Genomic DNA, 27,344 nt, shown 5'->3' on the forward strand with positions numbered 1-27,344 from the left:
TAGCTGCTCGGCTGTTCTGATTTTAGAATTACAAACAGCTACCAGCAATCCCCCTGATGGTCTTCCTCCATTCGCTTACGTGCTGTGGAGTCCCCGGCATGCCAAAGCCATCACTGTCAAAGTGGAGATGAAAACTAAATAGTAAAACAAGGTGAAATCACCTTTACTCTTCAGTTCACCCTCTAAATTGAGAGACATAAAACACTACCTGCAAATACACTTTGCAGGCAGTGTTCTAGAATGGATTCTAAAGGAATCTACCTGCTCATTAGCATGAGCTAATGTGAGGCATATCCTAAATCCATTTATTTTACACCTGCCTTAAAATGATTCTAAAGACTTGTATGTTAAAGCATCTGTTTTTTTTTAACCTACATACCACATTAACTCACATCAAGGGTCGACGCCTGGATTGAGTGTTTATGCCCAATATCAATACTATGGATTTGTCTATTTAATGGGTGAAATGGACAGACCATGCTATGCTATTGTTTTTAACTCTGCACATGTTGCATAAAATGGCATTGCCCATAAATCATTGATTGTCTCTTATTGAGACAAATCGAAAGCAGTCTGCTAATTATTTCAATCTGACTCTTAGCAATCTAGGCATGAACATTTCATAGATCGAGTGGCACCACTGAAAACTAAAACCATTAAAGCAAAACATGATGGTCATTTCTGGTATAATGACAAGACATTTGAAAAGAATGTGAAGTAGATGGAAGAGGAACCCAAATATAGAACATTGTATCAATTTAAAAAGTGAACAATGCAAATATAAATTGGCTATATTTGAGGTATAAAGACAATACTTTGCAAACAGAATTGATCAGGAAGCACATTTCACCAAAGCCCTTTTCCGATTTTTCGATTAACAAAGAATCCCCTGACCCAAATCTAACAAGAGCCACCTGGACAGTGACTGGTGCAATAAGTTGCAACAATTCTTCATAAACAAAATACGTAACATATGAGCTAGTACAAGTAATTCTTTTATGAGATTTAAAACTAAGGTCAGTTATTGGCAACCGACTTTGTGCACCCTATAGATCAATTTTTATTTTAAGATTCAACGGTCATTGAAACTAAAAATATCATCTTAAGCTTAAAACCGACCAATTACCCCAGAGGTCTTTGCCACTCATGAAATTAAGGAATGTGCAAATGCTTTGTCTGTGATTGTTTCAACTATAACAAAAACATTGTTTAAAGAATCAAGTATTCTAGATTTTCTCACTTTTCAAGCAGCGTTTGCAAACTTGGCAAATTCGGATTCCTGACATACAGATTCTCCCAAATGTTGCTGGGTGCCTATGGAAATAAGTGGACTGGCTTTGCCGTCTGTATTTTCTTGGGAATGTCTTCAACATGCCCAGGCTCACCATGCAATAAGTAACATCCAGACAAACCACCCTGGTGCAGCAAACACCTCCTATCCAGGTATCTCTTCTCTTGGTGCATGCGCCGCCGCATGCGCCGCATGGTGTCGGTGTTTCCACAGCCCCCATTCCCATGGAGTCCTATGGAACTCCACGGGAATGGGGAGTAACGGAATGCCGGCTCCGGAATTACCGGACCACCGGGCTGTAATGACCCGGTAATTCCGGCAATCCCGGAGCCGGTAAATCATTCCAAGTCTGGCAGCAACCTGCCAGTTTTTCTGGCTCGGTTACCGCCGGACTTGGAATGAGGCCCATTATTACATTGAACATGCGGGGGACACCCCCGGAATCCCCACATTTTTTTTACAAGGGGAGCAGGGGACATTCCTACAACCCGTCCCCATACATAATTTCGCCAATGGCTTTTCCCGGCGACATTATGTATAGGAACATTATTACCTGATACCCATTTGGTGAGTATATGTGTATACCAGAGTTTATGACATGTGGTGCCCTTTAGGAGTCATGCGTTTCTGTACTATTTAATATTTATATCAAGTCTTTGCATGGCCAAGTAGATATCAGTGTTGCTTTTCAGAACTATGCAGAAAACACCAAGATCATCTTTCCATTAAAGGGGCGCCCTCAGGATAACATGGTATTCATACAATTCATTTTTAAAACAATTTCTATTTCAATGTCACAAATAGGCTTGGCTTAAATCAAGCAAAGACAGAGTTACTATTAATTCCACTGCCAGCAATGAAAATGAGGGAAATCGCCCCACTCCAATTGTCCAATCCAATGGACAAGGTGAAATCACTTGGGCTGATCCTGTATTCCTCGCTCAAATCAGCAACATTATGAGTGTCATGAATTGACAATTGAGACCTCTTTTGTCAGAGAAACATTGTGCCAACTTAGCAAGGGTCATAGATGGGTCTAAAATCGATTATTACAATGGCGTAAATGTAGCCGCCAATAAACACGCTATTCAATGTCTGCAAATCTTGTAAAGTTCAGTGGCTCATATTGTTACAAACAGCCGTATTACTTCCATCCTCAATGGCTACACTGGCTCTCCAATGGTCCCATGATTAAGTTTAAATTAGAGGCACCACCCTTTCCGGCACTAATCCTTTGTACCTTCATCAATAATTCTCTTGGCACAACTCTCCAAGACCTCCACGATCTACATCGAATTTAACGGTATTAGTCCCCAGACCTTAAAGAAACAAAGACCGCATTGACACCCTCACTCCGGCCCTTGCTGATTTTTGCAACCACTCCTCTGCCTCAGGATCCTTCCCCTCCTCTCTGAAGCACTCCCTTGTGCATCCTCTTCTCAAGAAACCCACAGCTGATCCTTCTTGTTCAGCTAACTATCGCCCAATTTCCATTACTCCCTTTACGGGCAAACTCCTGGAAAAGTTGGCCATCTCTCAGCTTAACCTTAATTTCAATTCTGTTGGCTGTCTCCATGACCACCAGTCTGGCTTCCGAGCTGCCAGATGCACGGAAACTGCTCTCCTGAACATCCGTGAAGATCTGCTCTCCAACCTTGACTCTAACATTCCCGCAGTCCTCATCCTCCTCGATCTCTCTTCTGCCTTTGACACGGTCAACCATCCAATCCTGCTCAACCGTCTCTGTGAAAACCTGGGTATCACTGATCAGGCTCTGGCCTGGCTGACCTCTTTCCTCTCTGATCGACCCTCCCAGGTCCAACTTGGGTCCTTCCTATCATCTATCTTCCTCTCTACCTGTGGTGTTCCCCAGGGGTCTAACCTCTCGCCTTGGCTTTTCAACCAATACCTGGCAACTCTCGCCCACTGCATTGCCGTTTTCTGCTCAAATTTTTAGTGCTATGCTGACGACACTCAACTCATTTTCAGGCTGCCCTCGGCCACCTCCTCTCCCTCTCTCATCTCTGATTGCTCTACTACCATTCAAGGTTGGTGTGCCGCCAATGATCTCTGTCTGAATGCCAGCAAGACGGAGATCCTCCTCCTTGGCACACCTTCACCATCCTTTCCCCTCACTCTCTGGCCGGCTTCCCTTGGCCCTCCTCCTACCCCCACCTGCGAGGCTAAGAACCTCAGGGTCATCTTTGACTTCACCCTTTCCTTCTCTGCCCATATCTCTGAGGTCTCTAAAAAGCCAAACTTCCTACTGCACCTCCTTAGAGGTACTCTGCCTTTCCTCTCCTTCCCCCAGAAGCTCATGGTATCCCAAGCTCTGGTTCTCTCTAGGTTGGACTATTGTAACAGCCTCTTTCTAAATCTACCTGCCTCTACTCTCCACCCTCTGCAACTCATCCAGAACAGGACTGCAAGACTTATCCTTGGCCACAAGCCCTGGGATCGTATCTCTCCAGCTCTGAAATCTCTCCATTGGCTCCCAGTGGATGCAAGGATTAAATTCAAAACCCTCTGCATTGTCCACAAGGCTTTCTGGGGCCTGGGACCAAACTACCTTCAGCTATCCCTCCGCAAATACCTCCCATCTCAAGCTCTTCGCTCCTCTACCTCTAACTCCCTCAGGGTCAGTCGTTTTCAAAGAAACGAGCTGGGGGTAGATCTCTGTCTTCGGCTGGGGCCTCCCTCTGGAACAGCCTCCCTGCCACTCTAAAACTTGAGGCGAACCATCTCCGGTTCCGCAAGCACCTCAAGACCTTCCTCTTTTCTTCTGCCTTCGCTCCCCTTCTCCCCTGCTGATCGGTTCTCTCTTGGCAACGTGCACCTGGCCACTCTCTGTCCTCCAGGTCCAGGTACCTGCTCATCCTGCCACCCTCCCGCACTGCCTCCGGGCCACCCCTTGTGCTGGGGTCTGTATCTGTACTCATACAGCCCCCCCATTTTTTCTTCCTGCACTTATCAGGCCTACCCTGTCTGCTACCTTAAACCTAGCACTTGCAAATTGCTGGCTGCACTACCACTGTTTGTTGCCTTTATTTATTTATTTATTTATTATTATTTATCTGTTTCTCCTCTGCTTCACACTTTCCACTTCTCCCCCCTTCCATGCACTTTTCCCCTCCCCCTCTCCCATGCACTTGCTCTTTCTCACTGTCAGTGGGCCTAGTAAGATCGCTGTTTTGTTCTCCCTTGTTCCCCTCATTTGCCTTGTGACGCTCTGAAACACTTGTGTACGAGCGCGATAGAAATAAAATATCAATATCAATAACTCCTTTGTCAGATTTTGCAGGGTTCAGGGAACAAGGCTGTGCAACAGCTGGTCATTAGAAATAATGGGGTCTCTGCATTTACTTCAGTTTAGAAGAAGGCTTAAAACATTTGTATTTGATCAACGACTGTACTTTTTTGCCCAGATCCTCATTCTTCTTTTGTACTGTTTATCTGAGTGTTGGAAAACCTGGAGGTGGTAGCTCATCCTTGCCCTTGAAATGAAATGAATGAAAAAAATGAAAATGTTTGCATTGGTGTGTTTTATTTGGTGTGCCCCTTTTAGGGAGAATTCTGAGAAATGTGCTAATTCCCTTCTACCTTAGGGACCCCCAGCTTTTTTTGCTGGACTTTAGGACTTTTAATTCCCATCCAGGAGAGAGTGAGACCTTTGTCCCACTCTCTCATGTATTTTTCATTGATTTGAACACTGTGTTTCTTTTGACTTTGGAGTCTGACAAACTCCATAGGTATCATCTTTTTACATTGTGCCACACAGCACCTTCAGTGCATTACACAGGGAAGTCTTCCATATTTCCCAAAGGTTTAAATACCTTCTCTTGGTTAAACTACTGTTTCGAAGAGCAGGGAAGTGAAATTGACTTTACTTACATTTGTAACTTTCTAGACCCAGTACACACTATTTTACAAAAGGATGCTTGAGGGGTTACATAGTATCCCCGTTGTCTAGTTTCACATGTAACATTTTTATGTCACCCTTTCTATGATTCATGGCTGATGGCAGTGGTTACTTTTTCCTACCATTGTGTGTTTCTACCGCGGGCTGCAACTGCAGCTGCAGTAAAGCACCCATGGGTGCCCATTTTGTCAAAACGGCCCGGTCTTCTTTTTTTTACTATTTCTTGTCAGAAAGGTCCTTCTTGAGATTTACTCTCCGCGCCAAACCAGGTTTGGTCCCTTTGTTCGCTTTGTCTTTGGCGGGATTCACCAGTGAAGCATGCCTCTGGCTCCGGCATGTCTGGCAGGTCAAGAAGAGAAGGAGGTGCCCAAAGCTCCCTGTGCTTAGTCTCCTTGGTTACAGGAATGCACCCAAAGTTGATTGGCTGACTGGCTGTCCTTGGAGAACAGCCACCCTGCTGTGTGATTGACAGGCTGTGAATGCATGGCAGAAACCTGCATACAAGGCTAAGGGCCTCTTTACGAGAACGGCAGTAGCCATGGAGCTATTAGCTCCATGGCTGCGACCGTTGTGGGCTCCATTACCGGGTTCCTGCAATGGGGACTTACCGGGTTACTCCAAGATAGGAGGACCCGGTAAGTCCTCCATGCAGGAACACTTCCCCATTCCCATTTGAGCCCCCATACGGCTCAATGGGAATGGGGAGGAAGGTAATAACGGGCAGATTATATCTGGCCCATTATTGCTTCCCTCTTCCCTTCGCGGGACCCGAAAAGCATGCCTAGTTTTACCACGCTGCGATCCGGGTCCCGCGATGGGAAGCTTGTAATCGGCGCTCTCGGAATGAAGGGGGCCGGTGCTGTACCGGCCCCCTTCAATCTGGAAGCGCCTGGGTCGTAATGAGGCCCTAAGTCTTTTGCTTGGAAGGCAGAGTTGACCACTGGACGAAGGAATCTGAAGAAGAACTTGGAAGAGACGCTGGCTGCAACTCTTGGACTGTTGGTTTGCCGGGTGAAGCCCTGCTGCATTATTGAAGCTCTGAATACGCCCTCGACTAGAGAAGCCCTGCAAAGGACGACTTCTCCCCTTGGGTTAGTGGGACCAATCAACACCAAGACGAACTCATCGAGAAATCCTCTCGGAGCTGGCTGTACTTCCATTGCTGCTGCAGGAACCGATTGCCAGGGAGAGGAACACCAGAATCGAGTGTGTCGACTTTAAGTCAGACCCGAGCTCCAGGAAGGTATGATATGATATGGCATTTATAACGTGCCTATACACAAGTGTTTCAAGGCGCAACGAGGCAAGGGAGGGGGAACAGAGGGAAGACAGATAACGATCCTACTAGGCCAAGTGTCATTCAGATCGCACAAGTTCAAGGGTAGGGGGAGTGGGAGGGGGAAAGTGCAGGGACAAAGGGGAGGGGACAGTGCAGTACATGGGATAATAGAATAAACAAACAATGAGTAAAAGTACGGCCAGCTGGTGGCAAGTGCAAGGGTAAGTGCAGACATCAGGTGTTAAGTGCTGGTAGTGGGACTGTAGGGATACAGAAAACAGTCCCCAAGTGCGGGGGTTGCCAGGAAGGCAGTGCAGGTGTGCAACTGGTGGGGGAGGGGACCTGGGCCCGAGATCAGAGGGTGTCCAGGTAGCCAGTGCAGTTCCAGTTGCAGTCAGGAGGTCAGCAGGGGAGAGGAGGAGAAAAAGCAGAGGCAAAGAGAAATGTTTTGAGGTGCTTCCGGAACCAGCGGTGGTTCTCCTCAAGTTTAAGGGAGGCGGGGAGGCTGTTCCAGAGGGAGGCCCCAGCTGCAGAAAGAGATCTACCGCCAACTCGTTGCTTGGAGAAGCGACTGACCCTGAGGGAGTTGGAGGCGGATGAGCGAAGAGCTCGAGAAGGAAGATATTTAGGGAGAGAGAGTTGAAGGTATTGAGGTCCCGTGCCCAAGAAGGCCTTGTGGACAATGCATAGGGTTTTGAACTTAATCCTCACAGCCACTGGGAGCCAGTGCAGAGATTTCAGTCCTGGGGAGATACAATCCCTGGGCTTGAGGCCAAGGAAAAGTCTTGGAGTCCTGTTTTGGATGAGTTGCAAAGGGCGGAGACTAGAGGCAGGCAGATTTAGAAAGAGGCTGTTGCAACAGTCACGCATAGAGATAACCAAAGCTCTGGAGACAATATGCTTCTGGGGGAAGGTGAGGAAAGGAAGAATACCTCTGAGGAGGTGCAGCTGGTAGTGTGACTTCTTAGAGACATCAGAGATGTGAGGAGAGAAGGAGAGTGTGGAGTCGAAGATGGTCCTGAGGCTTTTAGCCTTGTAGGTGGGAGCGGGAAGAGGGCCAAGAGAGGCCGGCCAGAGAGCTGCAGGAAAGGAGGGAGCAGGTGTGCCGATGAGGAGAATCTCAGTCTTACTGGCATTAAGGGAAAGGTCATTGGCGGCGCACCACTCCTGGATAGCAGACAGACAGTCAGAGATGAGGGACAGAGAAGAGGTGGCCGAAGGTAGCCTGCAAATGAGCTGAGTGTCATCCGCATAGCACGGAAAGTTGGGGCAGATTGTGGCAATGCAGTGGGCAAGGAGTGTCATGCATTGGTTGAACAGCCAGGGAGAGAGGTTAGACCCCTGGGGGACACCACAGGTAGAGAAAAAGATAGCAGAGAGGAAGTACCCAAGTCAGCCACACCAGGGCCTGACCAGTGATACGCAGGTTGTCATGGAGACAATTGAGCAGGGTGGCATGGTTGACAGTGTCAAAGGCAGAAGAGAGATCGAGCAAGATGAGGACACAGAGGGTGTTGGAGTCAAGGTTGGAGAGCAGGTCTTCACGGATGTTCAGGAGAGCAGTTTCCACGCTTCTGGCAGCTCTGAAGCCAGACTGGTGGTCAGGAAGACAACCAACAGATTCAGTGTGGGGATTAAGCTGGGAGATGGCAGTTTCTCGAGGAGCTTGCCCAGGAAGGGAGTGATGGAGATTGGGCGATAGTTAGCCGGGCAGGAAGTATCGGCAGAGGGTGCACAAGAGAGTGATTCAGGGGGGATGGGAAGACTCCAGTGGCAAAGGAGTGCTTGCAGAAGTCAGCCAGGGCGGGCACCAGGGAGTCGATGTGGTCCTTGAGGGTTTTGGTGGAACAGGGATGAACCTGTTTTGACAAGACTTTCATAGATCGGACATGTCTAGAAACCTTGTCTGCAGAGAACAGCGGAAAGGCAGAGAAGGAGGGGGGAGAGGTAGCTGCAGGGAGTAGAGGGAGGGAGGGGAGAGGAGGAGAGTGAGGACAGGATGTCCTGAGTTTTAGAGATGAAGTGAGAAGCCAGTGCCGTGCAGAGGGCCTGGGAAGGGACAGGAGAGGTAGAGACTGCAGCAGGATTGGCCAGTTCCTTGCAGATTTTAAAGAGTTCATCCGAGTTGTTAGATGCTGCAGAGACCCGGGCTTGGATATGAGCTCTCTTCTTGGTGAGGACAGAGAGCCGGTATTGCCTTTGGAGCAGGCGGCAGGCCAGTTTGTCAGAGGATGTACATGAAGCACGCCATTTCCTCTCGGCCACCTGCACTTGCGTTTAAGGGTGACAAGGTCTGAGTCGTACCAGGAGTTGCACTTGGCTTTGGGCTTCAGGCAGATTCTCATGACAGGGGCAAGAATATCAAGAGTATCAGATATAGCAGATTGGAGCGTGGAAAGGGCTCTGTCAGGGTGAAAGTCAGCCAAAGGGGGAGGGGTGGTGAGAAAGTAGCGGCAAAAGCCTCACCTGACACGTGCTTCATGGGTCGGATGACCGAGAAGGTGGGTGGCAGTGAAGGAAGTGGCTTGGCCTGTGGGGTAGAGAGGGTGAGCTGGGAGGAAAGGAGTGGTGAGAGGGACGGAAAGGGTATGGTCTGAGGAGATCAGAACATCCAGAGTGTGCCCTGCAGAGTGAGTCGGGACAGAGGGGAGAATGGTGAGTGAGAGAGAGTCGCAGAGGTCGCGAAAGAGTCCACAGGGAGGACAGGAGGCATCCAGGTGGTTGTTGAAGTCTCCAAGAAGGAGTGAAGAGGAGAGGTCTGCCCACTCAGAGAGGAGGGAGGCGATCTGACCAGGTGGTCGATAGATGGTAGCCACAGTAAGGGAATGGCTAGGGGAGAGAGGGAGCCTGCAGACGAGGCACACAAAAGAGGAGTGGCCTGTGTAGGAATGACAGAGGCAGGAATCCACTCGGGGAAGATCAGGGCTACACTCCCACCGGGGCAGTTGGACTGGGTGCGGAGAGGATCTTGTAGCCGTCAGGGAGGAGCGTGTCAAAGCTTGTGACAGAGTTGGCCGTGAACCATGTCAAGAGCTAAGACACAAATCAGGGAGGGTGTGGGGGAGCGAATGGGAAGGAAAGGGGAACAAACAGGCGACTACTGTACTAGGCCTGATGAAATTTCGGGTAGAGCCAGAGAATGACAAGCGGAAGGGGTGTAGAAAGGAGGGAGAGGTACAAAACAAGTGACTATCGTAATAGGCCTGTTGACATTTCAGATACTGCTGGGGGGGAAGGCTAGGGGAAAAAAACAAATAGGGGAGACTGAGGAGACAAACATGTTGCTATCATACTAGGTCCGAGGACTATTCTGATAGAGTAAGTGCAAAGAGAGAAGTAAGGGGGAGGGAGAAGGGGGAGAAGGGAGAAAGGAGAGAAGAGAGCGAGAACAGTTGCAGAATTCAATAATAACACATGATATTGCAAGAGAACCGCAAAGTGCCGCTGATCTGTAGTTTGCCCATTGCTGCAGCCGACCTTCAAACCGTAGTGCACGAGTCCCCAGCCGTCCTCCCTCTTGTCTCCACGACTGAGGCCCAGGAACAACAGGATCTGCCATACTACAACTGGAACATAAGCCAGCTGTAACCAATATCTTCAGACCTAAGGTACTGTAAACTAAGGGGTACTTACCTCTTATCGTGTAGCCTTGCTAGCTCTCAGTTGAGACTTGTCTTGGTTGTTTTGCAGAGTTGCTTGCAGCTTTGCCCCTCACCAGCTTTTGGCCTAACAGTGATTTCATTTTCTACAAAGACTTCTAAAACATTGTGCAAGACTTTTTACTTACCTTCAAGAGGTGCTTCAGCTCCCCTAGACTTTGCTCAATTGACATTGGCTGTCCTGGCTCCCTGAAAGACTCTTCTAACCTCTGACATTGTGCTTAAACTATCCCTCCAAAAGTCACACATCCCATAACTTATGTAGCTGGAAAAGGGTTAATTTACTTTGCATTGGGGGGTTCAAAAGTACTTACCTGCTGAAGAATTTTGACACCAAACTCAGTATTGTTCTTAATGTACGAGTGATATACTAATGTCCACAGTGCCCTAGTTATTTAAGTCACCTCAGGGTGTAGGAAGTAACTGTGTGCCATCCCAAATGGGTATCTAATGATTTATTGAAACTGAGAGTGTGTATTTTTTAATTATATTTTTGTGTTACATATATTGCTCCCTTGTAAGGGAGGCTTATTCAACTGACTGTTAAATTAATAAATAATTGTTTAAGTGTTTATTTGAATACTGGTCACTGTGAAACACTGTGTTACAACCCTACAGCTCACATTGACCCCTCTTGAGATAAGCCTGGCTGCTCAGTCACTCTACCAACGTGTGTAGTACATGCTTATACCAAAGGTTGGTTTAACTATTGCCAAGAGGACAAGGCTGGTGCAGTCTCCCACAGGGTAATGCATAAATCTTGCCTAACAGCCCCATATAGTGAGAGTGGGTTCCATAGCCCTCATCAGTGTGAATCCTTGTGGTAATCTGTGCAAGATGTTGTTGGTGCATATGTGGTCCAGGAGGTGTTGGCATATTAACTCTATGAGGATTTGTGCGATGAAGGGCATGTTAGAGAAGCAATGGTAGCTCACCAGGTCATTGGGGGTAGCTGTGGTTTTCTTAAGAAGAGGCTGTACATACACCGTTTGATACCTTGTTTTGCCAATGAGTTGAAGAGCAACTGGAAGGGAGGGCCCATCTGGGTTGTTGGATTATGGCATTGTTAATGCTTTGGGGGTTGGAGGGTCTGTCATTGGGTGATCCTGCTGTGTTGCTGGTGGTGACTAGGCTTATGAATAATTGGATCTAGAAGGGGTAGACAGCTCTCAGTGCCAGTATAAGATTTTGTTGTGTTCTTGTTCCATTGCTTGGCTGGGTGCTGTAGTTGGCCCTCTCTTGTGCTCAATGCAGTGTTCAGAGATGGACTTGCATAGTAGTCTGGATGGGGTCATTATGCTGGAAGCTAAATGGCTTTTGAATTCTGTGTGGTGTGCATAGTCAGTTTCTTTTGCCTTTAGCATTTGTGCTTTGTAGATACAGAGAGGTCAGTGGTAAAACCTACCCGTCTGTTGGCAGACTGTTTTTCTCTAAATTTTCTCTAGTCTCCTGTTCTTATACTCTAGATAGCTGAGGTTGGTGGTGAACCATACAGCAGCTTGCATCTTTTGGCAGCATTTTAAGTGTTTCTTTGATGCCAGGACGTCTAGAGATTGTGGGATCCATTTATGGAGTTAATTGAGTTGTTCATATGGTGTAAAGAGTCTTGTTCGCGGAGGAGGGGTGGGTTTTGGTCGTTTCTTGTTTGGTGAGAAACACGTATAGTTTGATGACCTTTTTGAAAATCTGTTTAAAGTGAAAAGGTCCCTGACATGTTCGTAGTGATGTAGGTGTGATGAATATAGCAAATTAAATGGCAAGATGGTTGTACGAGTAGTGGGGTGCTAGAGTGGTCCTGCTTTCTTTGCAAAAGACTCAATTTAAGGTATGTTTGGCCGAGTGTCTGGGTTCTCTTACTAACTGCTTGAAGTGCAGGGTGAATAGATTCAGAGACAATTTGGTAGCCATGTCTCCTTTTCCATCTAAAAAGGAACATTTCAAAGTCAGATAAGGTTTTGGCTGTCTACTTTGAGGTGTTACCTACCACATATGCAAAGTTGTCCATTGTCCCAAAATTGTCCAGGAATGAAGGGTTGTATTTGAGAAGGGGGACTGTAGATTAGGAGGAAGCCAAGCCTGAATGTACTTGAGACTGTGCACCAAGGAAGGAGCCATTCCCAACTGGGGATGGTGTCTGAAGGTTTACCGTTGATTGAGGTTTTGTGTACAAGTGCAATACCACCTCATTTCCTGCTGGTACGACTGGTGAGTTTAATCTTGTAATCTGTGTGAAAAGCACTGTGCAGGCGCCTGCAACATGTGGCTCTTGGACTAAGACTTCCATGATCCCACATCATTGATTAAGTGGGCTAGGGCCGATTGTCGATGTAGTCCAAAACATCTAGAGAGCCAAAGGTTGCAGACCCCTGGCCTTGTGCATTACCACTGAGTAGTAAAATAGTTGTTTAATGAATAGCAAATCAGTCTTGTTTCATTGAGTTCATTGAGTAGATCTTAGACATCTGTGCTATGTTGGTGTATGGACCGGGCACTGATGAGGGGACATCTGGTGCTGCTGTTGTTCTTGCTTTGCTCATTTTGTCCTGAAGGGTTTTTCAGGACGGTCTGTTGCTGTAAACATGGTATTCTAATTTCTGGTGTGCTGTGCCCTCATCTTCGAGGAGGTCAAGTAGGTTCTTCATGGGCAACAATTGTTCTCTTGGTTCTGGTGGGTGTTGGTAGGAAACCTGTATCTGGTGAGCAATGGCGTCATCTCTGGTGAGGAGCGGATTAATGGACCCTTTAGGCTTCCTGGTATTTGTCTGTATACCAGTGGCGATTTCCATGCTCAATCTGAGTTTTTGGGTTAGATGATCCTAGATGGTGGGTGTTTTTCTCTCCCTTTGGTTGGATCTTCCATGTATGGAGTGTTCTGCATGTGATGGGGATATGTGTGTTCAAGAATGCTGCAAGTATCTTGTGTTTGGTGTCTTAAAATATAAGGGGTGGGACGTCTTGAAGACAGATGTCTGGTTTTGCAGCAGCATAGTTTTCTGGTAGATTAATTTGTTGGTGCTTCATAGTAGGATTCTATTAACTTGGTTCTGCTTTATGTATATCCCTGTGCCAGGGTGTTAGAGGCTGCCAGTGTGGTGGCCTTGATGAGTTTTTGGAGTTGGTCTGAACGTAAAAAAGCTTAAGAGGAGGTAGGGGAGGGGGATCCCGGACTAGAGTGAAATATCCCATTCACTTTAAGATAGATGCATTTGCAGGAAGTAGCAGCGGTTTTCAAATCACCTAAATTTGACCAGAATCTAGATAAGGGTTGTGTGCATGGCGTCAAATAATCATTTATGCTTCAGATATTATTTTTGCAGGTGGCAGATATTACTTTTTGAAATGAACTAGATGTAACAAGAGTTTGAATAATACAGGGAATCTGCAGCTAGTTATGGTACTGGCGTATATAAGTAGCTCTCCATAAATGCAAGAGAAAGGTTCCAAGCTCACCTATAATCTCCATACCAATAGATTTTCCTAGGAACTGGGGAAGCCCCAGATTCTTGCAGTGGTGGAAACCTGGGCGCAGGAGCAGCATCAGTGTGCATACCGGATGAAGTAAGTAAGAAGATCAATGATGTGGTTAAGTTATTATGTCTGTTTACTGCATGTCTGAAACATCATGATGCATGTGCTTTATAAATTGACTCAGCATATAGAAACACAGATTAGATAGTAGGCAGCCTCATCGCCAGTAGTTTACTCGGCATGAGTTTAAGCTGGTTGGAGTTTTAGGCATGCAAAGAAACAGCACTGGGTAGCCAGACATGCAGTACAGTGGGAGTGGGAGTGGGTGAGGTGAATACATTGTGGATTTGGTTGTAACAGGCTTCACAGCATGTATGTGCAGAGGAGGGAGTGTAACTCCCCACAGTGGAACTGCAAAAAGCTATAGGGGACGGTAGTGAAACAACACTGTGTGAAGAAGCAGGATTGCACAGCAGGACAAGGAGTGGGGGAGGGGGCCAGGGGAAACAGGTCTCCAGGGCATGCCATGGGGTTGAAGTGCAACAGCACAGAGTGATGGGAAGGTGGGAGAGGGAGAGGTCTGAAGGAAGTACAAGGTGGCGAATAGGAGGAATGGAAGACCAGAGTGGGGCAAGAGTACGTGGGGAATGAGCATGGAAGTTAACACGACAACATATCAACATTCAATGCAATTATTTACAGAGGAAAGTGGTAATTTGATCAGCTTGTGGGCTGCAGCAACCACCTTGTTTGTGCCTGTTACCAATTTCTGTGATCACTGGGGTAAACAAATTACACAGAAGAATTTCATATCTTAAAAGGAACAGATGGTCTAGCCAATAAGTGCTAAATGGTGCTTTATTCAAGGGAGTTTCATTTGGAACTGTTGGACTTGAAGAGGGCAGTGCTAAAGAATATTTGGATTTTACTATAATAGGATGTGAAGCAGAGGCCTAAGAATCAGAATCTACTCATGTGTCTATCATCAAACAATAATGATTTCCATGTTTGCTTCTAGTACATATGAAACAGAGAAATGTTTATTAAGTGTGCAGAGACAGCACAGGTGGAGTCAGTGAATGGGCTTGGGATACTGATATTCATGTCAAGCTTTATTAGGTTTTTCCAAACAATAACACGGATAGGAGGGAATTTGGTAGCACAGCATAACTTAAAGCCAATCACTACTCCTTTAGAATTATGGGCCAACCCTTCATCACCTCACTTCGATGTCTCAAGGATTGTGCAGGCTCTCACATCCTGCGGGGCCTTTTGGTAATTTCCTTTCTACAGACCAAGAAGCCTCTTGGCATCTGACTCTGGTTACTCCCTTCAAATTGGGTACTTGTCACAGGAGGATAGCTCAGGGGCAACACGCTTGCCTTGGAAGCAAGACCACACGGAGCAACACTGGTTAGATCCCCGGGTCCGCGTTTAGAAACCTCTGGGTATTAAGCGTGTTATAAAAAACCAATTACAATTTACTTGTTGGTTCTCTGGGTACGGGGTTCATCCACAGTGAACAGAAAGGATGAATAGTAACCAAAAAGATCTCTTAAGATATATATCCTGATTATTGAAGTGAAAAAGTGTTTCTATTTTAGTCTCTTTGAAAACTCAAGACACTTCCCAGGCCATTTATTCTCCTATGCTGTGGCTTGCTGTATGTATAATTATTACCTATAATTATCCATTTTATACTTGGTATAATGTAGTGCTCTGTACCTCCTTGGTGGATCTCGTTGAGTATGAAGTGGGAGAACTGCTTCTTTCCTTCATGCAGGCTACAATGAACAGCTGTTCAACACTGTCATGTAAGACCTTGCAAAAGGTCCCACGACTCTCAGCATGTAAGGCACTCGCTAGAACTCCAACAGGCTGTTTGACTAGGACACGGACCACCTCCCTGTCTTAGGGTCCTGGCACTGCTGCCCACCAGCCCAATCACTCTCTTCCTCAATGCGCTGTCACCTGCTTGTTTCTAATGGGACCTGATCTAGTCCGTTTTGGACATTCTCCCTCCTCCAAATCTCCTGTTGCACCTCCTAGATGCCTTGCCATGTGCGCGTCCCTCCACCCCTCCCAAAAATGTCTGTGTTGTGTCCAACTCCTTCTTTTGACCCGCCATATATGGTGTCAGATGTGGGATGTTGTTGACCCAATAGAGTGTCAGACCTATGTTTTAATTACATGGCCACACCCATCGACAAGCTCCCACCCATAGGCAATTAGGAAATAATTCCAGCTCTCGGAATAAAGACCAAGCTTGGTAGACCCGACAAAGTGAAAGCCACAGCATTAACTTCCCAACTCTCTGAAGACTCAGACGGGGAGGAAGTAATAAACACGCGTCCAGAAAGTTCCTCCTCCCTGGAATTTCAGGAATTAAAATGAGTACTCTTGAAACCCTCCTAGAATGAGTTAGATAAACGGTTCCAAGAGAGTCTCGACGAACTAATAGCGTCTGCCATGCACTGGGTCCTACCTCATGGTTTTGGAACTTGGTAAAGCCATCTCATGATTTGGGCCTTTCATCATAAATTTCAAACGAATAGCAACCCAATTCAATTGGGATGCCAATCTTAAGGTTTGCAATTTAAATCCCTTATTAAGAGGAGAAATATACAAGCTTCTTATCAAAGCATCAATCCCCAAGGGACAAGCTCCTTCTCTGAAATAAAAAGGGCCCTACTAAATTGAGTAGGGCAAATGGAAGCGTTCAATAGACTCAAATTTTGCAATCTTCAACTACTCCTGAACGAAAGTCCTTTAGAATTAGCAGACTGGGTAAGAAATATCCTTACTCAATGGCTCAGGGGAAAAACCCTACCAGAAATGTATACATTTATAAATGCCTTACTTCTCTCTCTCCAGTGATGTATTTTGCATCAACCACAACCCTCCCTACAAAATGCCACCCAAACAGCAAAGGCACATTCTGAAGCCGCCAAGTATCTTGTAAAACATTGGTAAGGTTATAGAATTAAAAAGGGATATGAGATCAAATTCCCAGGTCCTACCCATTGAAAAATCCAATAGGCCTGACAGAATATATCCTCGACAAACCCAGTAGGACCCTTTCAGACTCATGAAACCACAGAAGTTAATGGCATCTACACTAAAGCCCTATTGACTCAGGGAGTAAACAGGCAGCCACATGAACAGAACTGATGTATCCCGAAGATCTCAAAGGAGAACAAGCCATCAGGATCACTTGTGTCCATGGGGACATCAAGACCTATCCCAAGTTCCCACTAATGGTCAACATCAGAGGTCAACCTACTAAGATAAAATCTGTGCTAGTCCGCAGCCTACCAGAAGAGGTAATTATCTGTACTGACTTCCCAACCTTTTTTGGAGCTCTTACATCCTCTCTTAAATCAGGGGGTTGCTGACAATTATTCTCTATTGAGGTCTTGGGAAACCCCTCTTGATCTCGAAGAAACACCTGTCTGGGACTGGAGAAAGACGATCTCCAAAGGATTCCCATTCTCCAAAACTGCTCTTCCAAATATCCAGAACCAGAAGATTCCCATAAACCAAGATGATACTAGGACATGTCCTCAACATAGAGATGGAGAAGCCACACACTTATGGGGAAGGGTATGTGATGAATCAGGAGTATTTATCCCCCCTCTCCAAGGGGGAACAACCACCTTTGAGGCTAGGGAGGTGAGCCTGCTCTACAAGACCCTCCCTAGGGGTCTGGGCAAGTGGGACCGTACTGGGAGTGACTCCCCCTTAGGGGACAAGGACTCCCATTACCAAAGGGAATTCCATATTCAGAACACTTTATTTGCATACATGGGACTGCCTTGCATCCAAAACACTGTGTTCTCCTTATGTGTTGCTGAAGGTTATGTGGAGAGCAACACATTGGACCTCATTACGAGGTTGGCAGTAAACCCCCAGTGCTAGCGGAGGGTTGCTGCCAACCACATAACACAGTTACCGCCGCATGACATCCCGATGCTACCGGGATATCCGAAGCGGTGGCGGTACGGTTATTTCCCATTCCCCTGGAGTCCCATAGGACCCATAGAAAAGCATGCCGGTAGAGGCCTGAACTCCCGACAGGTCAGGCCTGTTGTGAGTTATGTGCCCCTACCGGCAAACTTACAGTTTGCCGGCCCGGAAAGGTTGCCGGTATGTTCGTACCGGCACTGTAATTTCCGGACCAGCAAACTTGTAATGAGGCCCATTATCTGAAAATAAAGGAGATATCTCTTTAAGACGAAATGGCTATGAAAACAGGATGCTGAGGCCCAAACTAAGGAGAAATAGCGGTACGCAGGGGAAGCACTCTGACATCAGAATGCCAAGGAGAGGCAGAGCCGAGTGCAGCCACAGACCCCGCAGTACTCTGAGAAGCAGGGAAGGCAATGTGGAGACACCAGAGGACAGGCATAGCAGACATCGGGAGAACCGTTGTCAGGACGGAATCAGAGTATCCGTGGTGGGCCTGGAGCCCTCCTAACTAGGCCAAAACCTGCATGAGCGGAAGCGAGGAAATCTTCCACCCACAGCCATTTGGAAAACGCGGTGAGCAACAGAGAAGCCGAGACCAGAGAAACCGAGAAACCGAGAAGCAAAAGTGAAGGGAGGAAATTGACCTACCCGAGCGTGAGCCAACTCCTGCGAAGTCACCCGAGGCGGATGAAGGTCCAAGATTGGGCTGGAGGAGCAGGCGGCCACTCGGAGTACGAACAATTAAGCAAAGAGACTATGATTGTGATACATGTATAATAACGATTGAGCAGAAACAGACATCTGAGGAGATATTCAAAAGCCTGAAACAGAAAAAAAGGTTGTAAAGCATTATGAAAGTGGAAACAACTATTGTGGGGAAGAGAGAGAAACCTCCAAGAAGTGATTTCAAGAGAGACAATTGTTAAAGAGTGGGGAGACCCCTGTCAGAAAAGTTGTGAAACGTATTGTGAGTTAGGCGTACAAAGTGAGGTACACCAAGAAAGAAGGAACTTGGTAAAGCCATCTCAGAGGTGGAGAACCTTCAAAACAAATAAGTCAAACGAACAGCCAAGCGCGAAAGGAAAGTGCTTAAGAAACAATATTCAGGGAACAATATTAAGGGTCATTTGCTCAGAAAGATACAACCCACCAACAATTGGGAAGAGCTGCAGGAGCTAATGAAAGACATTTCAGTACCAGAGGAGATCATCATAAGGAGTATTTTTGTGATACAAAAGATATCTAGGTTTTTCAGATTTGTTTGAAACCAGAAGACCCTGGGAGAAGCTGTAAGGTAAAAAGGCAAAGGGCAGGCCCCCAGAAGAGAGAGATTCTTTAGGACCCAGTTTAGTTAGCATTATTAGTGGTACGGGTTAGGTTTGGATGGAGGACATTTTTGAATTTCAAATTCTTGACGACAGATGAGCACCTTAGTTTAATTTAGTTAGGTAGGGAATTCCCCTATAGCGATAGGGCAAGTTAGGCATTTTCTATTATTTAAAATAAAGCACTTATAAATGTCTGTGTTGTGTCCGACTCCTCCTTCGTACCTACCACATAACACAATCCCATCTTTGAAATGTATTGTATTGTGAAAACATCGGAAAAGGTTTACTCACTGGCCTTGTTGCCGACCCATCCGTCCCTTGATGGGGCAGCTGTCAGAAGGCAACGTAAGGATAGATGTCTGCTGCTTCTTCTGCAAAAGACTGTCCATGTCTCAGTGCTGCACTGTTCAAATTCAATTTTTCAAACACAATTTTTCCAGCATCGGCTGTTCTTGGTAGATAAAGCCTGCTCCGAATTGTATATGGAGGAATCAAGAGGGCCCTTCCTTAAGTTTGATACAGCTCTTTTAGGTTACAAATATTAGACCAACTCCGAATTTTTTTTAACAACCACAGGTTGGCTTCTTCCTTTGGATTCCAATGGCACAATCTTTAGGTGTAAGAGAAAGCCTCTGGGTTCAACTAAAAAAAGTGTATGGTTTTAAATCCTTGATCCATGGTTACTTTTCTGGATACACTGTTATTTGGCAGTCACTCACAAGATAAAGGTGCGAGTGCCCATGCGCTTCATTCTTGGCTCCTGGTTCCTTTGCTGCAGTTCCTCTACTTCTCATCCGGGCACCATCATCTGGGTCTTGTGCATAGGTAGGGCTGGATTACAATCTCCTCCTTCCTTGGATACTGTGAGGGAGGCATGGTATCACAAGTAGGCACTGACAGAAAAGCTGCAGGTTTCAAAACCTTTATTGATGGTTTGAAAGGGATTGGAAAATTCCTATCTTGCCCTATAACTAAGATGGGAGTGTACTCGGCCATCAAACAAAAAGAAAACGCAGTCGTAGTCAGTCATTAGTCAAAATAAAATGGTCTATAGTAATAAACCGAAATGCCTGCCCTCTTTCTAATACAATAAATGTGTAAAGCAAATGTGTAAAGCAAAAAGGGAAATCAGTGTTCAAAAGAAATGTCAGTATGGCCGAGTAAACTCCCTTCCCCACTTTTTGTAGCACGGGCTAAGGTGGCACACTTGGACCGTGCAACACACTCTGGCTTTGGACACAAAGATGCCGTTTGTTTCGTAGACCAGGGCGCACTTGGTCTTCCACGGAAAATCACTAGTTTATCCACTGCACCTCTCGGCTTTCTCTCACTCCAGCCCAGCTCACCTTATAGTTTGTAATACAGTTCAACAAAAGTTAGTTTCCTTCTGGTTACCACAATTCAGTACAGGATTCCCTCTGCTGGGCTCAAACCTTTCAATCACAATTTGAGGGGGTACTCTTCCCCCAGCTTCAATCACACCTTCATAGGCTCCCCTCTGTCGGGCTCAAGCCTCCTTTCACTTTCCTTTCGCTGTCGAAGACTTTCGAAACTGCAAGGCTTTTGCTCTTACCTCGGCATGACCCCTTCGACCTTCTTTTCTCAAACGTCACTTTTTCTCTCCTACACGAAGGCCTCTTGGTAAATGTAGTTTCCAGCACAGTACTTATTTCAAAGTTCAAAGATATCTCTCACATCCAGGTTTCCCTCTGCCGGGATCAAACCTAACAGTTAAAATCTTGGATCTCAGTTTCTTTCTCTTCCCACCGCTTCTACGGCATCAGACATTTCACAGAGACTTTCGATTGGTAATCTTCTTTGTATCTTTAATTTACAGTTCTTTACAATACTTTGCTTTCTCTCGGGTCTTATCGGCACAGCCGCAACCATCATTCGTCGGATACTGTTGCCATCAAGTTTCATTTAACACAAATCAGACTTTCATTACTTTCATCAACTCACCGGCTGTGTGAATTCATTTTTGTCTTTCCCGGCTTTGATCCTGAAGTCAAGGCTGATGCCACAACTGCCGCTGCACCTTCCCAAACCTGCCGTTCACCCGGAAGGGTGGCTGGTGTCCTTGAAACACCAAAGAGGTTTGTCTCTTCTCTCTGGCTGGGCTTCCTTGCGCAACCTTCAAGGCCCTTCGGAGGTAACGATCTCTCGCCAGGGTATCCAAGGTTTCCCTGTACCTCGGTTCTGTCCTTCGGACTGTCGCTCTGCCCGGCCTGGTTTGCCATTGCCCTGGAAGAACTACTCCTTCACGTGCATTGCCTTGCACGCTGTGCCCCCTTGCTTGCCTTGGCCCTAGTGTGTCTCAGTGATTCACCTTTTAAGCATGTGGGGAGAGCTAATAGGTACCAGGTGTATGCAATTAAGATGAAGTGCCTGATCTTATTAGGGGACATGTCCAATGTATTGCATGGGTGGTACTCCTTTCAGTCTCAGACCTCCTATTCCTCAGCTGAGTGTTTTTCTAGGGAAGGGGGGATCTGGGAAGTAGGAATATCCTGTAAAATAGGATGGGACGGGGTATTTGGAAAGGGGGATACCATGTCTCGCCATCTGACGTTCCTCCCCCACTCCCCAAGGACCTCTCACCCAGGTGATCGTCACGCACTTGTCCACTGGCAGGGTCTGGATCCAAAGGCGATGGCCGTGCCCTGGCCACCCGATTAAGGCATCCCCTGGGTCTAGGCAGTGAAACACCCTCTGGTTTTTCACAATACCAATTCTAAACCACAGCATCCTGTTCTTGTGTGCCTCCTTGGATGTGTTCACCTTTCACGTGCCTACATGGACACTCTTACTCCTCCTCTTCTCTATACTGCTGCATCTGCTCCTCCTTGATGTTCTCCCACATGGGCAAGCCTCCAACCCCCATTAGCTGTCTCCCCTTTCCTTCCCTTCTCTCTCCTCTATTTCTTTGTATCCAACCTACTCCTTCAGGCTTTCAGTCTCTCCTTTCTTGATGTATTTCGATGCCTCCGCCAAACGACACTCTGTTTCTCCTGCCTTGCTATGACCTTCAACCTTCTCTCTATTGCCAACTCCTTTGCCTCCTACTGTTACCCCCCCCCCCCTACGCCCTTGGACGTTATTCTACCCATCCTCAACAATCACTTTCTCTTCTCTCTCCAAAACCTCCTTATTCTTCACCACCTCCTTAATCTCTACCATAACCTTAATCTACTTACTTTCCACCACCTCCTGCCTTCTGTCATGCCCACTGACTCCCTTCCTCCAACCCTTTGAGATTCATCTGGCATTACCTGACCACATTTGCAGTTTGAAAGACTGCAGGTTTTTCAATGGGAAAGCACTTGCATGAGCTGTTTGGTTATATGTTTCATTTTTTCAAACTGGTCATTTATTGTTCTGAGCCAATCACTTGCAGAATCATTCAGTCTTGCCAGTACTGGATTGAGGACACCACCACACCTAGTGGCCCTAATGGTAACCTGAAATAAGTTGGGTTTGTTGGGTGAGAACTTCTCTTGGGAGGTGGGGATACTGATATCTCTGTATGGAGCACATTTTGGGGCCAGTCTCTGCTTCCTATGGGTGTCTCTCTTAAAGAGGCAAGGGTGTGTTCCTTATCACGTTCACAAGCCACTGCCAACTTACTGGGGCATGGTGGGGTGAGGCCTGGGGTCCTCCCTACAGCGCACCAGAGTTCGGCATTGCAAAGCAGGTGTTGCTACCTGGCCCACTTACCCTCTCAAACCTTTACCCCGAGTCAGGCAGTAAATTTTGTCACAATAAGCAATGCATCTTTTGACAGCAATTCCCACATTATGCAACTTATCTAAGGTATCCAAATAGCTCCTAAGCAACTTTTTATTGCTCGAGAATCCTTCTGCCAAACCTGACATTTTAAACAACACACGTTGCATGCCACACACAGTAGACATATTTCTAATATGCAAAATGGAACGAAATTCAGGACTAGCGGAAGATGTCACATGTTCCAGGGGCAACTTGTCAGGTGCATGTGCATACATGATGCATGTTTACATGAGTTTGCATCTGGAAAATCGGAACTCAAGGTTTCATAACTGGTGCAACTTTACACAGGCATACGTCATGCAGCTTTGCAGAATGGGCCACATATGACAAAGCATTGCACATGTTTTCATGTAAGCCATGCTTGTCACAGGTACTCATAATTGGTACTGCTTTGGAAAGGTTTGATCATGCGAAGCAAACTTGTGGATGGGTTGACAAAATGTCTTGCTCTGTAGAGGCCTTTACACTTTGTGATGATTCAAGAGGCCTTGCACCCTTACATGTCCTGTCTTTGTGGCATTTGAACATTGTTGGTAGGCTGTCTGTTTCTGTATGCAATGTAGTGGGCAGGACTACTATACATAGCCTTTGTGTGCTACCTACCTGGGGCTAGAACATAGCTCCTTGAGGCACGGGAAGGTGTGAATCGTACGTCTCCGCTCTCGCTTCTCACGTCGCAGACGTAGCTCATTCAAGGTCTGCAGTTCCTCAACCTGTTGCTGTAGATCCTCCACCTGCTGCTGTAGCCCCTCAATTGTGTCCGTCAATCTAGAGGCAAATTAGAAGGAAAGAGTTACCAGGGTATTAAACATTATCGAGAGTTTTTGTATGCCTGGGTTTCGGGTCAGAGTCTAGCTCCCAAAATAAATAAAACATTCACCAGTAACGCTTTTCTCCCTTGCCAAAGATACTATCAACATCCGACCTGCATCCTTCCTAAATTCCTGAAAAACTAAAAAAAAAAGGAACTAACAGCATCAAAACTTTCCTCAAAGTAAGTTCTTGGTTGAGTGCCACTCACCCAGACCCATCGACAGCATAGAAAATCTGTCACAGTTCATCTTGTATCAACAACTCCAAAACGGCAATTCATCCTCTGAGAGCTTTGACACCTTTGTTTGATCACATGATCTTTTCGCATGTTTGGCATGAACAGGTGTGTGTCAGTTGCTCTTCCTTTAGGGTTAGGTTTTTGGTTAGCAGAACAAAGACAATTATCCTTAAACCTAAAGTGTCAATGCCCATCCCGGTGACCTACACACCCTCCCCTTACTATAGATCTTCCCCCAGATACCGTAATCCCTAGAGCTGCGGCCCGGCAGAAAGTTCTGGAAGGATCATGGAAGTTGCAGGCATCATGGAAGTTGTAGGCCCAAACATCTGGAGGGCGACAGGTTAGCTACCCAAGCCTTAGTACGACTCACACATTATCTGTGGTCCAACATACAAACAATGCTCATTATTCCTACAGATCATGGGCTCTTACTACTTGCAAGTGCAAGCTAGCTGCTTCCTAGTTCCTCCAAATATAGAGGCTAGTCAACTGGCTAGATTTCTTTTTAAAAGTCTGAAAAGCAAATCTACCTACAGCCACTTTTTACAAAGCCCAGATATCATCTCCAGTATAAGCCCCTCTGAAACCTAATGGACACCCAACCCTCCTTTGCACAAAAAAAATAGAACCTTTACAATCCTGCTGCAGCATGCTTTAACTGCTGACCAAATTAAAACTGCTTCCCAACCACTTAAATGCAAACATCAAAGAGCTGAATTTGACCTCCACACTCTTCAAAAGGCTATAAAAGCAATATCCCAGTTTGTTGTTGATCTAAGAGGCTGTGCACATATTCCACCAGCACTAAAATACTGGCTCCCATCTGGATGCCCAGGTATGAAACTAGCACCTGTGTATATAAAGAATGCAAGAATACAATAAACTATTACGTAGCAGGCAACCTCAACTCCCAGGAACAAATGAACCCAGCAGGCCTAACACTTTTCAGAAGCCCCTAAACACATAGGCACCCACTTCACATGGGCGACCATCCATGTTTCTAAAAATGTACTCTCCAACCACCTGAAAACCCATCACCACCTAGTTAACTCCCTACAAACACCCACTTCATTCCAGCACACGCAGCCTAATCAGTTGCACAACCATCCAGAACATTTCTGTTCCTAGAGTCCCCATTTTCTCTTTCAACCACTGTACACTATCTATACACTCGAGGTTGCTTCTATTTTACTATACTATTGCTTAGTGAAGGGCAGAGGATAAGCCATGATCTGAGGCTTCTTAGGTCATGCCCTGATCAGGGCATCCATGGGACATACATGTGCAGATTTGAAGATGCTTAGAAAATAGGATGGACTGAATTCCTATGGGCATACATGTCTTGATATGGGATTATTTGAAGTTGGAGTAGGCAGTGTCCCTATATGCCGCTGGCCACAATCTGACCCAGGTGCTACTGCTGAAGCAGAGTGTTCTGAGTGAGGTAGTGCTAGCTCTATCACCATTCCAGCCATTGATTGCTAACATCCCTCAGATGTAAGACTTGGACACATGCAGAGGGTGTTCAATTACCCCTGTATCTTCTGCTGTGCAACTTTGCTCTCTGCCACAAGCTTCCGGTTGGCCAGCTCCTGGTCCCGCATGGTAAGGTCCAGCTGCTCGTACACCTTTGCCTGCTGCTCGTTCATCTGCCGCAGCATTTCCAGCTGCTTTGTCAGGTACTGAGAACAGATTGGTACACATTAACAGTAAGCAACTGAAACGTACGCTTAGGTGCCTCCATAAAGACTGCATCGCCAAGCACATCACCACATTACAGACAATAATCAACGCATAAAAAACAAAGCAGGAGACATTTTAAACTTCCACATTACAAACAAAAAGCTTAACTCTGGGTTTCTTCTCTAAACTAAAAACTGCTGTATTAACCAGATAATTGGAATAATCTACATCATCATAAAATCAACTGGATGGTAACTTTTAGCACCATAAAAGAACATGCGCTTTTGAACAAAAAAGGGGATTAAGGCAGAGTTATGACCTCAGGCCAACTCCACTTAACATGGTGTTATACCGTGGTATTTAAGGTTGTATGTCATTGTACATCGGAAAAGGAGAAACATGTTCCTCTGTACCGTTTGTTCTCATCCCAAAACTCATGCCAAATTAGGTCACATTTTATAAACGTTTTAATGTTTCCACAGATTTTCAAAAGCAAGCTTTTAGGACGCATAGCTCAAAATGGGCTGCTTTTATTTTCACCACACCTGTAACCCTTACCATGAACGGGTGCGTGCTACAAATATTTTGAAAATTGGATCAGTCAAACGCTAGATATTCTTCCCCACAAAAAAGTATCTATGATGAATATGGTAAGCATGCATGTGAATACTTCCTAAACACACATTCCCTCAACTATTTACGACACACAGAAATGATCCTGGCCATGATTGATCAGTGCCAAAAAACAATATCTTTCTTTTTAACAATAATTTCTTCCGACAATCACAAGGGACAGCAATGGGCACCTTTTTTCTACCCTATGCAAATCTGACAATGGGATACTGGGAGAAATTTGTGGTATGGTCCGAGAAGAATAAAGCCCTCACTGAAAATATAGTAATGTGGTTGCGATATATCGATGACCCATTTGTCATTTGGAAGGGGAGTGAGAAAGAATTGGTAAGCTTTGTGCAAATGTTGAATATCGATGAGCACAATCTTAGGTTCACTGAGACACATAGCCGGAGCTCTATTGTGTTTCTGGATGTAACCGTCAAACATGAAGGTGGACGTCTGGTTAGTGAATGATTTAGAAACCCACTGGCTCTAATACTCCTTTACAAGCAACGAGCAGCCATCCAATAAGTTTGATATGGAGCATCCCCTATGTGGAATTTATTTGACTCCGTAGATACTGCTCCTCTATTGAGGCATTTGATAAAGCATAAAATCACTGCTTCAGGATTTCAACAACAGGCATACCCTAAGAAGGTTATAGAAAGATCATATATCAAACGCCAGAGACAGTAATAGAGAAATGCTTCTGTTGGATGACCAAAGTGCTACACTTGAGGAATATGAAGGAAGCACTACCAGACGGATACTCACCTTTGTTACCCATGTGCAGTTGATTACAGATCTTAACCTTACACTCAGTGATCACCCAGACATCAGCTTTGACATATCTCCTTCATTTAAAGACAACTTGATTTCGTGCTTCATGGAATGGGGAGAGGAAATGAAACCTAGCTGTTGGCTCACAGAAACTAGAAAATGTTTTTATAATTGTACCAGATGCAAAGTTTGTAAATTTGCAATTAACTTTACCACCTATTGCCATCCAATATTGGGGGCACTCTGTTAAAATCTCCACCAGAATTACATGTGACACTGACTTTGTAGTGTATGCCCTGGTTTGTCCATGTAACAAGTGGTATATAGGGAGCACTAAATGAATATTGAAGGCATGTGTGTTACAACATCTTAGAGCTATAAGAAACCTTAACGCTGCATACCCCATGGCCAAACCTTTCAATGAAGTACACAAAGGTAAACTTGATGGCTTTGGGTTGTTTGATCTACACAAAATAGAACTAGGACCAAGAGGTGGCAATAGGGAATAGC

General features: G+C 45.9%; 1 protein-coding gene across 1 annotated transcript in view; it reads right to left on the minus strand.

The window, feature by feature from the left end:
* CDR2L (cerebellar degeneration related protein 2 like) overlaps positions 1-27,344 on the minus strand; it is a 149,500-nt gene that overhangs the window by 14,775 nt on the left and 107,381 nt on the right. The window contains exons 3-4 of the mRNA XM_069654844.1: positions 25,290-25,438; positions 23,306-23,470 (exon numbers count right to left, since the gene is read on the minus strand). Coding sequence (XP_069510945.1) covers positions 23,306-23,470; positions 25,290-25,438 — 314 coding nt within the window. The remainder of the gene's footprint in view (positions 1-23,305; positions 23,471-25,289; positions 25,439-27,344) is intronic.

Source organism: Ambystoma mexicanum, chromosome 3q (genome assembly GCF_040938575.1).
Source record: "Ambystoma mexicanum isolate Mex_15411 chromosome 3q, UKY_AmexF1_1, whole genome shotgun sequence".
NCBI classification, from domain to species: domain Eukaryota; kingdom Metazoa; phylum Chordata; class Amphibia; order Caudata; family Ambystomatidae; genus Ambystoma; species Ambystoma mexicanum.